Source organism: Eublepharis macularius, chromosome 5 (assembly GCF_028583425.1).
Source record: "Eublepharis macularius isolate TG4126 chromosome 5, MPM_Emac_v1.0, whole genome shotgun sequence".
Classification (NCBI taxonomy): domain Eukaryota; kingdom Metazoa; phylum Chordata; class Lepidosauria; order Squamata; family Eublepharidae; genus Eublepharis; species Eublepharis macularius.
Genome location: NC_072794.1, coordinates 125,251,442 through 125,268,952, shown reverse-complemented (window position 1 = coordinate 125,268,952; position 17,511 = coordinate 125,251,442). Strand labels below are relative to the sequence as shown.

The 17,511-nt window shown below is 45.7% G+C and overlaps 1 protein-coding gene across 5 annotated transcripts in view; it reads right to left on the bottom strand.

The window, feature by feature from the left end:
- MAGI3 (membrane associated guanylate kinase, WW and PDZ domain containing 3) overlaps positions 1-17,511 on the bottom strand; it is a 381,198-nt gene that overhangs the window by 41,228 nt on the left and 322,459 nt on the right. For all 5 annotated transcript variants that reach the window (XM_054979846.1, XM_054979847.1, XM_054979849.1 and 2 more), the window contains one exon: positions 9,092-9,235. In XM_054979846.1, coding sequence (XP_054835821.1) covers positions 9,092-9,235 — 144 coding nt within the window. The remainder of the gene's footprint in view (positions 1-9,091; positions 9,236-17,511) is intronic.

The following is a 17,511-nucleotide window of genomic DNA, read 5'->3' as shown; positions in this document are numbered from 1 at the left end:
ATTTACTACCTTCATTGAGTGGGCTGCCAAGGACCGCATGGGTTCCCCCCCACATTACTCATTATTTAGATGACTTTTTGATAATGGCGCCCCCTAGTGGAAACACTTGCGTGGACCGCTTGCAAAAATTCCCGTCCCCCGGCCAAGGATTTGGGTGTCCCCCTTGTCTGGGGAAAGACAGAGGGCCCCACCTCCCGGCTCTCCTACCTTGGGATCGAGCTGGAATCCGAGGCTGGGCTCTTTCACCTCCCTCTGAACAAACTGGGTCGTTTACGTGACATCATTGCACTCACCCTGACACATGAAAAATGTACACTGAGGGACCTTCAGTCCATCATCGGGCACCTCAATTTTGCCTGCAGGGTGGTTTCCCCAGGCCGGGCCTTCTGCTCCTGTCTCTCCAGGGCTTGCAAGGGGGTGTCAACCCCTCATCATCACATCCGTCTTTCTAAAGGGATCAAGGATGACCTTAGGATTTGGCTAGACTTCCTTTCTAAATATAATGGGGTGTCCTTGTGGCAGGGTTCCCTCGTCCTGGACACCGACTTGCAAGTCTGGTCAGACGCAGCTGGCAGCCTCAGGTTTGGGGTTTACTTCAAAAGGAGGCAGTGCGCCCAATGATAGCCCCCTTCTTGGGCCAATTCAGGGATTCTCAAGGACCTAACCTTCCTTGAGCTCTTCCCCATTCTGGTAGCAGTGATGGGCTGGCGTGAGCAGTTCAGGGATAAGCAGGTCCTCTTCTGGTGTGACAACCAGGCCTCTGTGCGGGTGATTAACAAACAGTCCTCTCGCTCTGAGCGGGTCATGCATCTCGTTCGCCGTTTTGTGTTATGCTGCCTTGCTTCTAACATCTCCTTCTCAGCCTGTCATGTAGCAGGTTTGGATAACGGCACTGCAGACACACTATCTCACTTCCAGATGGAGAGGTTCTTCACCCTGGCTCCCAAGGCCTGTCGCACACCTGACCCGTTCCCCCTGGGCCTGTGGCAAATTGGCGAGACACCGTGATGCAAGGAATCCTCAGCTCGCTGGCCCCATCAACCCTGCAAGCATACTCCAAGGCTGTTGCACGCTTCCTGGCTTTTGCTACTAGGGCAGGGGAACTGGGCCCTTGGCCGGCGTCACAGACAATGGTGCTGTAATACCTGGCCCATCTGTGACGATTGGGCCTCGCATCCGGAACCATGCGTAGAGATCTGTCAGCCATTTCCTTCTTCAGCAAGGCGGGAGGGCTTCCTGACCCCTGTGACTGTTTTGAGGCCTGCAGGGCTATAGATATTTGGGGCCGGCTCTCCCCTTGTATCCCTGACCGGTGGAGGCCCATCACCCTGCCCATCTTGCGGGCTATTTTTCGGGTGGTCCCTGACATCTGCTGGTCCTCTTACAAGGTGCAGCTTTTCCACATGGCCTTTGCTTTGGCCTTTTTGGGGGCCTTCCACATCAGTGAGCTGGTGGTGGGGTCTTGCTGGGACCCCTCGGGTAGGGCCATAGAATGTAGTGATGTGGTCCCCTCTTGGCACAAGGTGTCCATTACCATATGCTGCTCCAAAGCAGACCAACGGGGCCAGGGAGGCCACTGTCTGCCTGCGGTCTTTGCCTGAGCTAGCCATTTGCCCTGTCTCCGCAGTTTGGTCCTACTTAGCCGTCCGTCCTCACCTACCCGGATGGATCCCCTCACATGGTACCAGTTCGTGGCTCTCTTGTGGGCGGGCCTCAGGCAGCTGGTTTTCCCCCATGGATTTTGCCACCCATTCCTTCTGCATCGGTGCAGACACAGTGGCGGTACAGGGCCTTCCTCTCCTAAATTCGCCCAGCCCAGGTGATCGCATGCTAATTTTGTTCTGTCCCTTCACGTTCTCAGGTCAGCGGAAGATTGTGTGGATTTGCGGCCACAGCATTGTGCACTGGGCCGGGAAGTACGCAGCAGTGTCCGGATGGGGAAGTCACCTCGGGCTGGATGACTACGTCGAGATCCACTGGTTTGGCGTCTGCGGAATGCTATGGAAGGCACTGGTTCCCACCTTAGTCTGCCAGGCTCGTCGGCAGGGGCTGCCCAATGCACTTGTCATCCAGCTGGGAGAGAACGACCTGGGCAGACGGGAAGGTCCGGACCTGAAGCGGGCTATGTTCAGCGACCTGGACTACCTATGGGGCTTGTTTCCAGGGACTTTTTTCCTTTGGTCGGACTTGCTTCGGAGGTGCGTTTGGGATTTGGCTCGCCACCCGGACAAGGATGACAGAATCTGCCAAAGGTTGGCCCGGGCCATGGGACATTACATCATTGCGGCTGGTGGCCTGCTTGTCATGCACCTGGACATTTCATTTCGTCTGGAGGCCTTGTTCTGCCCAGACAGTGTCCACTTATCCAGTTGGGGTCAGGACATTTGGCTGCAGGACCTGAGGGACGGCCTGCTGGAATGGTTACAGCTGTAAGAGCATTGGTGGGAGCCTCTTCGTGGCTCTGGTGGTGGTTGGTCATTGGGTCGGATCTCTTTTGGGGGAATCAGGGCCTCCACCCTGGTTCCCATTAAGGGGATTCCCATAAGGAATCTTGGGAGTGAGGATGGAGGTGCATGCCCAGTTCGGGGGCTGCCAGGGCGTACTCACTCCCAGGCAGGGGAATCATGGAGGGGTGTACACCCATATGATCTACCCCTTTAATGCCACTCCTTGGTTCCCCCCCTCAGCAGGGGTCTGAGTGGGGAGGGGTCATCGGCTGGCAGGTGGGTCAGCCGATGCTGCAGGGGATCCAATCCACATGACAGCCAATGCTTTTTACTTGCTGTTCTCAATAAAGTTGTGGCCATTTTTTCTCTCCAGCCAATGTGTGGTCTAACTTTGTTGCTGTCCTTCCGCCTTCCTACATACCATCAGCATTAGGCTGCAATCTCTTTTTATTTTGTAACTCTTTTAGTTTCTCATCAATTGTTTCCTCTTCCATTTTGGCTTCTTCTCTCAGTCTTTTTTTAACATTTTCAAGATGTTTAATTTGTCCCTCAAGTTTCTTCTTTTCTTCTTTCTTCTGAATTTCTTCTTGTTGCATATGGTGTTGAGCCTCCAAGTGCTCTGTGTAGTGTGCATAAGCATGCCTGACTGATTGCAACAGATTCCTATCAATTACAACAGATTCAAGTCCTCCACAGTTCAAGACAGCATCATAAACCTGACGCTGCCAGACAACAGTTTTTTCATGCAAGTTCTCAATTAACATTGACTTATTAACTGAAAATCCACTTTCAACAGAAGCATTACCATGAGACAGGATAAGGCACATTTTGACAACTGTCCACAGGTCTGAGAAACTTTTGTTGGACATCAAAATACCACTGTAAAGCGTATCCAGTCCAACTTCATCATTTTGTTTTGCAACATATGCTTGAAATTGAGCCTTGAACTCACTGTGGGCAGCTGTGGTTAAAATAGTGTATTGTTGCTTTGATTTTTCCGCTACTGTGTCATTGATCTGATTTGCTGCATGTAGAGCTTCAAGAACAGCCCCTATTTCTGGTGATCCCAAGATTTGGCTTGTATAAAATGATAGTAGGATCTAATGCTGATAGGCCACGCACCATCTTGAACTTCAAAGGACTTCTCTCAATCAACTTTTCAACAACAGCTACTACCATGTTTCAACACCCTAGGCAAAACTTGGCCACTTGACGTCCACTCAGTTTAGTTCTTTCAACAGCTTCTTTGCTGCAAAGCCAATGTCAACCTTGCTTCTGTCAAGCAAGTTCTCAGACAGTTTCATGTCAATTGTTAACAACTGGGAACCAGAAGACACGTTTTGCAGCGTTTCCGATTTTATGCAATGACTCATTAGCTTCTTGATTAGCTTACAAAGTTCTTCATATGAAAAAGGTGCCAATGGTTTTTGGTTTTGAAACCTTTGTAGAAATGGCTCACCATCTCCAGCAATCCTTTTCATGAAAGCCATTTGCACTTCATGAGTGGATCTTGCATTGCAGATTTTATACAAATTGCAGGTTTACTGTGGGGGAGTTTTGCTTCTTCCACATACTTCTTGATGTTGTCAAAAACAGTCATAGCTCTATCAAGGCACTTAACATTCTCCAACCACCTAGTGGAGCAAAACTTCAGGGGAAATAGTGTGCTTCCAGTCATAGCAGTGTATGATGCCCTCCTAGCTGGGGAATCTTTGAACAGATAATACATGTTGCGCAAGACTGAATTTCACTGCTTGCAATCCTGTTTTAAAAGACCCATGTACAACATGAAGGCTACAAGTTCCAAAGTCAATCAATTCTTTTCCTTCTTCTTTACAGTCAAGGTTGGTTTTAATTTCTTCTTTTAGTTTTCTCAGAAAAAGGTGATTTACATTTGGCCCATCCATAGATACTTGTAATAATTTTGCAACTGATAAAGAAGACATGCCTTCTTGAAACTTCTGAAGAAGGTCTTCAGCAGTAGCAGTCTGAAGAAAAACACTGGTTAGATACCGTGTGGAAACTTTATGACAGTAATCATCCCAAAAACAAACCACTAAATCCATCTGTCCCTTTTGAACCACCTTATTCAAAGCTTCATCAAAACAGAACAAATGTTTCACATTGTTTCAGCTATTTCAGTAAAAGATCTGAGAAATATGGTGCCAAGCCAAAACCAACAACATACATTGCTTTTGTTTTTCCAAGATGAAACTGTTGAGCTATCTGGCTATCTGAGAACATTCACTTGAATAACTTCACTGATGTTGTTACAAGAGCTAAATAACATCTTCATCACCAGTTGCAAAGCCCACAGGCACTCTGCTGTCCTGACACAGTCCTTGATTACACAGGCAGCCATACTAGTTTGTGTGGTGGGTAATTCTTTGCCATTTTCATCACTCTGATCATGTTTTCCAGTTTTTGCAGGGGCTGTATCTTCACCCTCTCTGGTTTTACTATCTGAACTTGTACTTGGTTTTGAACCTAAATATATTGCGATGGACTGTTGACTTGATTTAATTTTCAGGTTCTTCTAATGTAATGGTCCTTGTGCATAAGACTCCACAGCTCTAATTCCCATATTACTTAGTTCAAAGGTTTTGTAGCACACTTTACAATAGCCTTTGCATTTGTCTCCAGCAACTGGTGATAGCCATGGAACGAAGTCAGGATGAAGTTTGAAATCCAGCCACTGCATATTAAAAACTGTCCTCTTAGAAGTCATCTTCAAAATGTGGTTTCAGATACAGCTGTACACAGAACTACCTGTCTGACACCAAGATGTTAGTAGATTTGTTTCTGGCAAGTAGGAACTTTCCAAAGCTGGGAACTTACACTTTCTGGTTCCAGAAAGTGTAATGAGCAGATCAGCAGCAAGAAAGGAGGTGGAGTTTCTGCAATCTAGAGAAGCAGACAACCCTCATTTGCAACCTTTATGCATGGGAGGAAAGAGGGTGAGAGAGCTGTGTAAACTCCAGCAGGAACAAGCAATCACATTTGCAAAATTTACTTTGCATGGTGCAGAGTAGAAGGTACTAGTTGTCTGTGAAATCCAACAGTGGCAAAACTCATTTGCAACTCTGTGCTGGGTTTAGCAGGAGACAAAACATCCATTCCATATACAAACATGACCCAAAAACATGCTTATCTTTATATGTAAGTTAAATGAATACTAGCAGGTAGGGATGAAAACAGTTACATGTTTAAGGTTTGCATATTGCTAAACGTTTAAACCAGGCTTGCTTTGCAAATGCTACAGGCAGACCTTGGAAATCATGTAGGGACAGAGCTCAACAAACACATTAGGCTGGTTTCTGGGAGTGGAGCTAAGAAAAAGGTGGAGCTGGGAAAGGGCATCATTAAGTTTTACTTGTATTCTGCTACTTCTCTATTCCAGTTGCCACAAGAACAGATCATGCTTTTGCAGCAGCAGGTCAAAAATCCACTGCTTGAATATATTTTAATCACAATTTCCCTGACTTTCCCTGACTTCAGACCAATTTCCCTGACTTTCCCTGACCAATTTCCATTTCCCTGACTTACCCTGACTTTCCAGAAAGTAGCAACCCTGGATTGGTTGATGACTGAGAGTGTGGGTGGAGTGAATGCAGTTTTAGACTGAGAGTGGAGAGAAAATAGTCAGTCAGGACAAGAGAGGCAAGCTATGTGCAGCCTGAGTATTTTAAAGCAGTTCTGAGAGAAATATTTAGTCAGGAGAAAGCAGGCAAGTTGTATGCAGCCTGAGCTTATTTATGATGTCTGAGAGAAATATAACTTGTGTGGAAGCCTGAACTGTGTGTTTGTGAAAGAACATTCAGTCAGGAGAAAGCAGGCAAACTGCGTGAAGCCTGAGAGAAGATCTATGTGACTGCTTTGAAGTAAAGTAACTTTAAGAATTGAGAACTACTCTTTTGAAACCATCAAGTTTTAGAAATAATATGAAACTGATACACTTTATAAAAATAAAAGTTTACTTTGTTTTTTTAATATTCCAGAGTATCTGTCATTCCTATATCCCATTCCTTTCCTCAGGGCCACCTCGAAAAAGCCTGACCCTTGGGCATGTTACTAAAAGGAGAAATTTAAGTTATTCTGGATTTTAATTCCTGGTGGCAGCAATCTACCAAGAGGGGCAAGAATAAAACGCTTAAAGACCAAATCTACCCAAGAGAAAGGAAGGGGTCGTAACAGACCCATTTTGGAACTGCGTGGCCTGAATGATTACCTACAGGTGTCTAAAATCAGAAAGGTCACCCTATCCTGGGTAATTAATATGATTCCTCTAAACACATGGTTTGCTGTGTTGGACTTGCAAGATGCATACTTCCATATCACCATCTGTCAAGAGCATACCTGTGTTTTAATTTTCAGGGTGAAATTTTTCAATACACTGCACTACCCTTCAGCTTAGCAAAGGCCCCTAGGGTATTTAACTAAATGTGTAGCAGTTGTGGTAGCCTACCTTAGAAGGTTAGGGTGCACCATTTACCCGTACTTAGATGATTGGCTGATCACTGCGCAGTCACCAGAGGAGTTGCAATCCCATATAGTTCTTATACTTAATACTTGTAAACATTTAGGACTGGTGGTGAATGAGAAAAAAAATCCAATTTGGAGCCAAACAGGGTAGTAAAGTTCATAGGAGCAACTCTGGACACCACGGTCAACACAGCATTTCTTCCTCTAGACTGTAGTGATAAGCTAATAGCACTGGTGCAGTGCTTCTTAAAGAATAGATTTCAGTCAGCCCAATCTATTCAAATCCTACTGGGTCTTATGGCCTTGACCACAACAGTGGTCCCTCTGGCACATCTAAGAATGAGAACACTACAGCTGTGGTTTATCAGGAGATTTAACCCTTAGAATCAGTCACCCTAGTCTAAACTTTTTATCCCAAGAAGCGTGTTGCGTTCCTTGACATGATGGACAGACACTACTAACCTATCTAAAGGGACACCATTTGGGTTGTCTAGTCATGACATCACTCTTACCCCAGATGCTTTCGAAGGTTGGGGAGGTCATTGTGGAGACGTAGCAGTTAACAGGCTGTTGTCAGAAAGTGAAAGGGAATGTCATATTAATTTCTTGGAATTGAGAGTTGTTTACTATTCGCTTAACTCGCTTGCAGATATGCTATCTGGAAAAAAGGTCCAGGTTCTTTCAGACAATATATAAACAAACAAGGAGGAATAGCGTCATCAAAGCGAGAAGCTCTCCGACTATGGGACTAGGCTATTTCCCAAGATATTATTCTTTCTGCACTCCATACTGCACGTTCCCAATATACCAGAGCAGATTACCTAAACAGACTAGGGAGCTCGCATCACAAATGGGTTCTAGAAGACAACAGATATTCCAGAGATGGGGGTTCTCAGACACCGACCACTTTGCCACTCAAGAGAACATGAAGGCAGCGCACTTTTGTTCAAGAGGTGGTGTTAGCAAAAATTCAAAAGGAGATGTTTTTCAGATAAAGTGGGTAGGAGGCCTCTTTTATGCTTTCCCTCCAATTTCATTAATCCAAAGGACAATCTGCAAAATACAAGCAGATCAAACCCGGTGTATTCTAATAGTCCCATTCTGGCTGTGACAGCCTTGGTTCCACACACTCAAGAGCATGGCCAAGGGGAATTACATGCATCTCCCACTAATACTGGACTTGCTGTACTTTGGTCGAACATGGCACCACAAACTGAGTAGATTACATCTGATGGCATGGTTCATAAAGCACTAAGTGTCCAATTCTCAGTAGAGGTGGTGAACATCATCCTAAATGCTCGCAAACCCTCAACTAGGAACTCATATACGTTAAAGTGGAACAGATTTGTTCTATGGGCAGACTCTAAGGGAATAGCTCCTGATACTTGCTCATTAAGTGATGTTTTTGATTACCTAGTATCACTACAAGCTGCTGGCTTAGCTTCTTCATGCATCAAAGTTCATCTGGCAGCGATATCTGCATTCCACACCACTTCTCCCACTTCCTTTCTAAGCTGTTCCTTAAGGGGTTATATAATTTATCGTCAGATACATCTGACAAAGAGAGCTGTGGTTCTCAAAAGCTTATACTACAATAAAGTTGGTTAGTCTTAAAGGTGCTACTAGACTCTACTATTTTGCAACTACAGACTAACACGGCTAACTCCTCTGGATCTACTTCAATATTTGCAATCCTTTTTCCTATTCATCTTCTTACCTGTCCTGCATTAATCAGATATTTTTTCTTTTATTTTGAAATGGTGAAATTTGTGCCATGCACTCATTCATTCTAGATTTTTTTCTTAAATTCACTTGCACTGCTTTACTGTTACTTTCCAACTCTGTCTCAAGATCCTCTTTCTTTTTTTGGCAAGACAGATCAGACTAATCAATGGGTGCAATGGTATATGGAAGCAAAAATAAAATACAGGAATCCACAATTCAAGGTTGCAGCAAAGATAAAATACCATGCAAGAGGGCACCCAATGGTAAACACTACTGAGATGAAATCCAGGACGAAGCCCAGAACAAACAGCTAGTGGTGGCACACCATTCACAACTAGAGGTGCAGCAGATGGCTTTGTGGGAGTTGCAAACCATGAAACCATATTTTGCAAAGGATAGCTAAATCTGGATGGCAAGCTCTCAGAAATTATACTCACATGAATTCTCCCATCTTTGATGGCTGGGCCATCCTCAGCAAGTCGGAGAATGAACAACCCCATGTTATACTCCTTCCCTCCTCGAAGGCTGAATCCAAAGCCTCGAGGTCCTCGCTCCAGCTCCACAGGATAACATCCCGAGCTCTATGTAGGAAACAAACAAAGAGTATAATTGCTGTTCACTGCATGTCATTCTTGGGGAGAAACTGGGAGCAGGCTTACTGTCTCCAGTCAGTGAAGTGCTGACAGTGGGATCAACTAGTTTAACTATTCACTTCTCTCCACCGTGAAAGCACTGCAAGAGAAAGAAGCCTGAGGCTCACTCACACTCCTCCAAGTATCAGAAAAAAGTTGTAAGTGAAAGTGCTGCAATTTCTTCTTTGGCTCAGAACCAGTTTAGAAAAAGCACATGGTACAGCACTCCTGGGGACAGATTTAAATTTTATGTTGTCATAAAGAGGCTGCTGAAAACCACAAATGTACTGGGACTGCATAGTGTGGATGTAACATTTGCAAGCCAGTTTACTGGAGCATCTCGACACCTGTGCCCCAGCAACACATAGTATTGGTTCATATATATTTAAAATGTGTTTCAACATAAAAGTGATATTGCTTGCTTTACCCTGGTAATTTGTTTAACAATTCTCTTTTGATTGTATCTTTCTGAAAGAATATCCTTGGTTTTTTTAAATCTAAAAGAGCAATAGGAATTGCTAAGAGAGTAATTTAATCCCTTAACAATTCCTACACTAATTTTAGACAGGGACTATTCTGATTGCTCTTTTAAGTTTCATTAGGCCAATAGATGTTCTTCCAAAAGAACAGGAATTTTCCTTTTTCAATTTCTTGAAGCACAAACTCCAGGCTCAAAACTCTGTTGGTTGGAAGCTCTGAGTAATTATAACTACCGGCGACCTTTTTCTTTTTTTTGTAACTTATACAAGTTTGCAATTCTGAGACTTTAGATTGAAAAGTATTATGAATGCCTAAAATTCTTAAGGATTACTTCAGCTTAAAATAAAGGCCATAAAGAACTAAAATTTCTAATCTGAATTTCTGGTGACAATTTAAATTGTATCAAAAATAGCCCTCATTTCTTTTTCAGCTGCTGCAGTGTGACAAGCTCTAGGGAAGATTTCAAGAATTCTTGAGAACTAGACATTTAGAAGTAGGGGTGTGTAGTTCAGTTTGGAATTTGGATTAAAATACTGAATTTTGGCTGATTTGGTAAAATCAGGGTATTCTGAATTTAAAAATCAGGTATCCTGAATTTTTATGGAATTAAAAACAAATATGGTAAAATTCAGCCATTTTTTTCTATGGGAAAATTACTCTGGGAGCTATCCAGTGGGCTGAAAGGCTCATTTTTCAACCAAACTTCACTGAATTTGGTGGAAATCTATTGTTGATTGTCCTCTAGAGATCCCCCAAGTTTCATGAAGATTGGACCCCAGGGCCAATTTTATGGGCCTCTAAAGGGGTGCCCCCACTCATTTTCCATTATTCTCTAGGGGGAAAACTATCTGGGGGCTATCCGGGGGGCTGGGGGAGTAATTTTTTTATAAAAACTCCACCAAATTTTAAGGGGTCCTACTCCTGATTGTCCTCTAAAGGCCCCCCCCCCACCAAAGTTTCAGGAAGTTTGGACCCCGGGGGCCAATTCCACGAGCCTCTGAACAAGGTGCCCCCAGCCACTCCATTGTTTCCTATGCAAAAAAAGTAAAAGCTGACTCCCATTGCACAGACACACTGGGGCAAGGATGCGGGCAGAACCAATGTCATTCAAGCAGCCAAATGCTGGGTTCAGCCAGTGGGGAAACACCACAGAACAAAACCAAGCATTACCCAACCACAAGCACAAGACATTTCCTGGCTTCAGTTTGCTTCTGTTGGGCTTCAGTTTTGTTTGGGTGAATGGATGTGATTTTCTGATGTGATGTTGGTCCCCTTGCTTCACTTTGGTTTCAGGAGGGATTTATTCCTGTGCTTCAGTTTGCTTCTGTTGGGCTAAGTTGCGACAATGTCCCTTGTTTCAGTTTAGTTTGGGTGGAATGAATGTGATTCTCTGAAGTGGTGTTGGTCTTCCTTCACTTTGGTTCTGCAGGGATTCCATTCCTGTGTTTTGGTTTGGTTCTATTGGGCTTTCTCTGGGATGAGCTCAGCTTGCATTTGGGAGTATGCCTTGGCCATGACAGCCTTACCCCAGTCTGTTTCTGCAATGGGAGTCAGCTTTGATGTTTTTCTCATAGGAAACAATGGAGTGGCAGGGGGCACCTTGTTCAGGAGCTCACAAAGTTGGTCCAATCTTCCTGAAACTGGGGGGGGGGGGTCTTTAGAAAACCATCAGGAGTAGGTCCTCTGAAAATATGGTAGAATTTGCAGGAAAATGCCACCCCCAGCCCCCTGGATAGCTCCCAGATATTTTCCCTATAGAGAATAATGGATAGTGAGTGGGGGCACTTTCTTGGGGGGGGGTCCATAAAATTGCCCTTTGGGACTGTCAAGAGTCGGTTCCCTCTAAATTTTGTGAATTTTGGTTGAAAAATGACCCCTCCAGCCCACCAGATAGCTCCAAGAGTGATTTTCCTATAGAAAACAATGGAAATTTTTTCAGAAATACCTGAACCGAACTAGAGAATCAATTTGGAATTCAGGGAATTCTGAAATTTTTTCTCAGATCCAGTAAAAAAAATTCAGATTTACCGATTTTTTTTTTATCTACACCCCTATTTAGAAGTGGGAGACCTGCAAGTAATTGCGGGGACTATCTTATTTCCCCCTCCTCTTCCCTTTCCTCAAAAGCCCCCCTTTTCTGCTTCCTTCTCTTTCCCAACCAAAAGTTAGTTTTCCTTTATCTGTTCTCCCATCTTCCGTTCTCCTCCCCAGCAGCCTCTACCCAGGAAAACTATGTCCCAACTGCATGGTGCTAGCTGTGGGGCTCAGTTGCACAGTAAGAACTCTTTCTCACAATATCCCCTTTCCATAATATCTCCTCTTTCCTTTCTCCTGGCAACTCCCATAGTCTCTTCTTTCCCAATTTCCTTCTTTTTTTCTCACTCATCAAATAAGATACCTTTTATCTGCCTCCCATCTTCAACTATATTTATACCTCATCTTTCTCCACAGTGGGGACCCACAGCAGCTTATATGATTCTCCTCTCCTCCATTTTATCCTTAAAATAATACTCTGAGGTAAGTTTGGCTAGGAATGTGTAATTTTCCCAAAGTCACCCACAGCAGAATGGTGATTCGAACCTGGGTCTCCCAGATCTTAGTATGAAACTACTACACACACACTGGCATTCATGAGGTGACTGCTGTTGAACAGTAGCAAGCAGCTAGTTGGTATGTGTGGTATCAAGTCACTCAGTGGTTGCTGCCAGGCCTATCTGCATCAGTCCTCCCTCAAAGGCCAAAACAACCCTGGAAAGGAATCTGTCCCCTAATTTTACCTTTTATTGCCAGTAACCAAGGGCTGAAGGATGGCAATATTGTTGTCGTTGCCTAGCAACTCACACAACAGCCACTGAGAGAGCATTTGTTTCTTAAAGCTACAGGCACTGCTTCTATTAAGCTGGGGGAAGGTTTAATCCTTAATGTTTTTTTTAAAAAAAATTCCAAATTTTGTGCAAATGAGTTTTTCAGGTATGTAGAAAGATCTGTTCTATCTGTTCATGGCTCTAGTCTCTGGATTTAAGCATGCACAGATTTGGCCACACTGAGAATTAGATTTATCAATAACCTTCCATTCCTCAGCACACTACCAGGCACTCCCACAATGCTCCCATTTCCCACCATGCATTCATCTTGCTCACTTGAAGAGCTAGTCGCTACTCAGTTTTTCTTCTGCCTATCCCAACAGTACAAAATGTACACACATATACATTAAATGCAGAAATCTAACTCCTTAGACTGCTTTTCCTAATTTTTCAGGAATAAAATGGAAAATGTGGGTCCACTTTCAAATCAGTCCCTGAAAATTCTCAATGGGCACTGATGGTATTAATGCCCACCCCCTATTAAAATTTAAAAGCATCAACTCAGAATTAAATCTAGCACGAATTTGTCTGCTATAATTCACAGTTTTTAGACATGCTTGGGATATATAAGCTAAATGCACTTGATGCTGGTGTGGTATATTGGAAGCAACACACTCAACTGAATGCAAGCAGGCTTTAATTTTACTAGGAATAATTATTTTCTGGGAGACATTTGCAGGGGTGTAAAACTATACCCATATTTGCTACACAAGTAATTTGTCAATAGTTTATAAATAGTCTTACATACAAATTATTAAATATTTTTATATTTTTTCTATTTACAAAAAAAAATTATAGCGGAAGGTGCTCAAGATAATAAATACAATAAATATATACAAAGCTAAATATTATCCAAAATCCTATCCATCAATAAATATTAAGACATATACAATAATCAATTCATAACAGGCACAATGTCCCCGAGTCCAACTGGTGAAGAGAAATAACAGAAGTTCACAAGGGAAGTAATTAAATGCTCATAAACTTTTCTTATTATCTTTCTAGGTAGACCCTCTGTTGAAAGAAGTTGGTTCTCCAATGTCACTTTTGAAGCTCGTGCTGGTTGGAGTGCTGCTGGAAAGAGCCTGACAGGCAAAGCCAGCATTTTAATTCCTGTTTCGTACTCATCTTTATCAAAGACTCATAAATTAACATGACAGGTGTCAGGTTCTGAATGCTGTATTGTACTGCTTCGCTTAACCGACTCCATTTTTAATCCTTTCAGTGTTTAAGTGCTCTCTCCACAGGTGCCAAGGTTCCCAGGCAGCTATCTCACAGAAGAGGATTGTTTTGGCTACCGACGTTCCACCAAGAACCGGCCTTGGGAACTTTCGCTATCCTGACTTCAAAGGGGTTGTTTTGAGAACTATGGGGGGAGGTTGCGCCTACTGTGATCTGTTACTTTGTACCTCATGCTTTGCTAGTCATTGGTAACAATGCATATGTACCATCCTGAATATTGCATTCAGGCTAGTGGACTATAATGAACTATTTTTCCAGTAAAAGCCTTTTGGAAACAATGGACTGTTGTCTGATTGCAGAAGGTAGTCTGGAGTAAGGACATTATCTAGCCACAGTTCTGACATTTTGTTACCAATCAACCTTTCCAATGCCTAAGCCGGATCAAACGGACTCCAAAGCTGTCCCAGACAGGGATCCTTTGTTTGACCCGTATGCCTCTCCTGGCTCTCAAGGTTTGGAAGCCCAAGAACCTGTACAGCGAGCAGACGGCTCCTTGGTTACAACAATTTATACCCTCGCTCCCAGCAACGCTGATACTCGGCCTAGAGCCACAGCCGCACCACTCTTCAACTTGCCCACCCCGACGCAGTGGGGTGCAAGGCCAAGGGAAACGAGGGAGCGGAGGGCCAGCGCGATGTTTACGCAGCTACAGCTGGATAGTCGGCGCAGTTTGGAATCCATACCCTAACAAACCGGTGGCCGACCGTGGCTGTTCTGGAACAGGACGACCGAACAAACGGAATGGGAAACATCCCGCCGTGGCGCCCTGAGATGGGATTATGCGGAAGTCACCCCGTGGTCGGGGCAGCCAGATGTAAGTGAGCACCAATGGGTGCAGCTCCAGAGCCGGACGATTGCCATTGATTCAGGAATATCAGCAATCACTGGCCTGACAAAAGGAGTTTTAGCCGCAAGATCTCAAGAGGAACAAGGGATAGAAACACCCTTGCCGTGGCAGCAGATGCTAACCACGGGACCGCCGCCCGAAACTATACCGACCACACAGACGATGGGAGATGTGGGGTCCACTGAACTACGGGAGGAGGAAACTACGGATAGAGTACAGCTGTTGGAGAACAGACTCCTAAATATGGAAGAAAGTTTGGCAAATGCCGTCCACCTGCTTTCAGTGCTAGTGGCGGGGGACAGAGGCCGTGTTCCGCCAGCTGGTCTACCTGACATCAGCCAAAGTTTGGCTAACCTGCAAAACCAACTGTGGCCGCAACAGCCACCAGAGACGGGAGACGAGGACTCTATCACCGGGGAAAGACCCTGCCCAGAAGATCCTTGTCCAGATGAATCCCGTCCCGAGCAACCGATCACACCAGGAGACGTCGGTGCCGACGGGGGAGGTGGAGAACCGTGTCCGGAAGACCCTCGTCCCGATCGCCCTATAACCCCAACTGGTAGTCGGACTGGAGGAGGAGGGGGAGAACCGGGACGACCGCTAGAGCCAGCTTCCCCAATAGTCCCACCACCCACGACTCAAGCGAGCCAGCCCCCAAGCCTTCCGGGAGGAACCACACCCCCGGTCATCCCAGGAGTGGGCAGGCCTCTTCCCACACCGGGGCCGCGAGGGGATATGGTTCCTCTCCAACCCATCTCTCCTCATCCACCTCCGTTGCGGCCAGCTCCCACTCCCCTTCAACCAGTACCTGGGGGCCTACCGAGGGGGCGTCCGACACCTTCTCGGCCAGCACCAGTGCATCCGGCACCAAGAGGACCCCAGCCAATCCCCCAGCCGATTCCGGGGGCGCCGGGGATTCCCCAGCCGATTCCGGGAGCGCCTTTGCCGCACCAACCTCAACCCTACCCTCAGCATCCTCCGCCACACCTACCGCCAACGCCGCGACAGCCTCCTTTACAACTCGCTCCGCTTGATGCCTACCCAATGCCAGCACCAGCTCCTAGACAAGATCTTCCCATGGGATGGGTCAAACTGGACGCTACGTTTGATGGAGACCCTTCCAAATTGGGATTCTTCCTGGTACAAGTAGTGCAATTTTTCAATCGATGGGGACATCTTTTCGGGAGTGAGGCCAGTCAAATAGAGCATCTGGGATCACGTCTCCAAGGTAAAGCTGCCGACTGGTATGTGGGACTTTATAACGTGGGGGCCCCTGAGTTAGATACGCTCCAAGGGCTAGTGGATGCGATCCGAGCCCAATATGAAGACCCCCTAGAAGAAACTAGGGCCCGAACGGAATTGCAGGCTATTAGGCAAGGCAGCATGTCGGCTAGAGACTATGCCACAAAATTCCGACAACTCACTGCCAAATGCCCAAGGTGCGAAGAGTCCACCAAGATTATTTTGTACAAACAAGGTTTAAATCCTAAATTGTTGGACCAAGCTCTCATGCAGGATAACCCTCCTACGCTGTTAGGGTGGATACAATTGACCTGCGAAGTTGAAAACCGCCTACTAGAAGTTCGTTTAGTGGAACAACACCAACAACCTCCGGGCCAAAGACGCTCCTCCACTCCCCTCAGGGGGAGCCGGGGGGCTGAATATGCCACTCGTGGAGCAAGAGATGCTAGATGGCAACAAGGGCTATGTTTGCAATGTGGCCAAAGTGGTCATTTTGCGGCGCAATGCCCATATCGGCCTGTGCAAAGACCTCTGCTCCAACTAAGACGCCCAGCCCCCGCAGCCTACACGGCGCCACCGCGCCCCACTCCAGCTCCAAGAACCGCTCCAAGAGGTAGGGGGGCGTCGAGGAGGAACCTCCCCGAAAGAGGACTAGAATTGGAAGAAGTCATGGAATACGATCCAACAGCCCTAACGGGGGGAGAGAATCCAGAGAGCCCCGCCTCGGGAAACGAAATGGATCTGTCGTAAAAGGACCCAAACGGCAGATCAAACATTCGCCGGTTCCGGTTCTGAACCGACCCCGTGGGTCCATTCTCTTCATACCAGTAACGTTGGTGAATCCTGACAAGAAAATGCACATTCGCATACAAGCCCTGATTGACTCGGGCTGCTCCAGAGACATTATCGCACCAGCTCTAGTAAATGGACTAGTCCTTCCTGTAAAAGATTTGGAAATACCGGTAATTTTCGAGCAAATGGATGGCACTAACATGAATCCAGTCACTACCGAAACCACTCCGATCATAACAGGCATGGGACAACATTGGGAACTAAGATCATTCGTCATTAGTGCCACAGCGAAATACCCCTTGATCTTGGGAAGCCGGTGGTTATGCGATCATAACCCTTATATCAACTGGGCAGAGGGAAGCATCACGTTCACTCATGAATCATGCAAGGACCATCGTTGGAATCAAAATTGGGGTAATAACCCTACTGTAACTGAGCCTGCTCTTCTCACCCAAGAAGAAATCAACCAAATACCCAAGCAATACAGAGCGTACACTCAAGCCTTCACAGAGGAAGAAGCTAATACCTTACCTCCTCACAGGAGGATGGACTGTGCTGTGGAAATTTTACCGGGCGCCTCACTGCCCAAGGGCCGTCTATATCCCATGAGTCCTAACGAAAGAGAAGAACTCCGCAAGTTCATAGACCTGAATCTTCAAAGAGGATTCATTCGCCCGGCTAATAGCCCCCACGCAGCGCCAGTGCTTTTCGTTAAAAAGAAGGATGGGGGCCTAAGACTGTGCACGGACTTTCGAGGA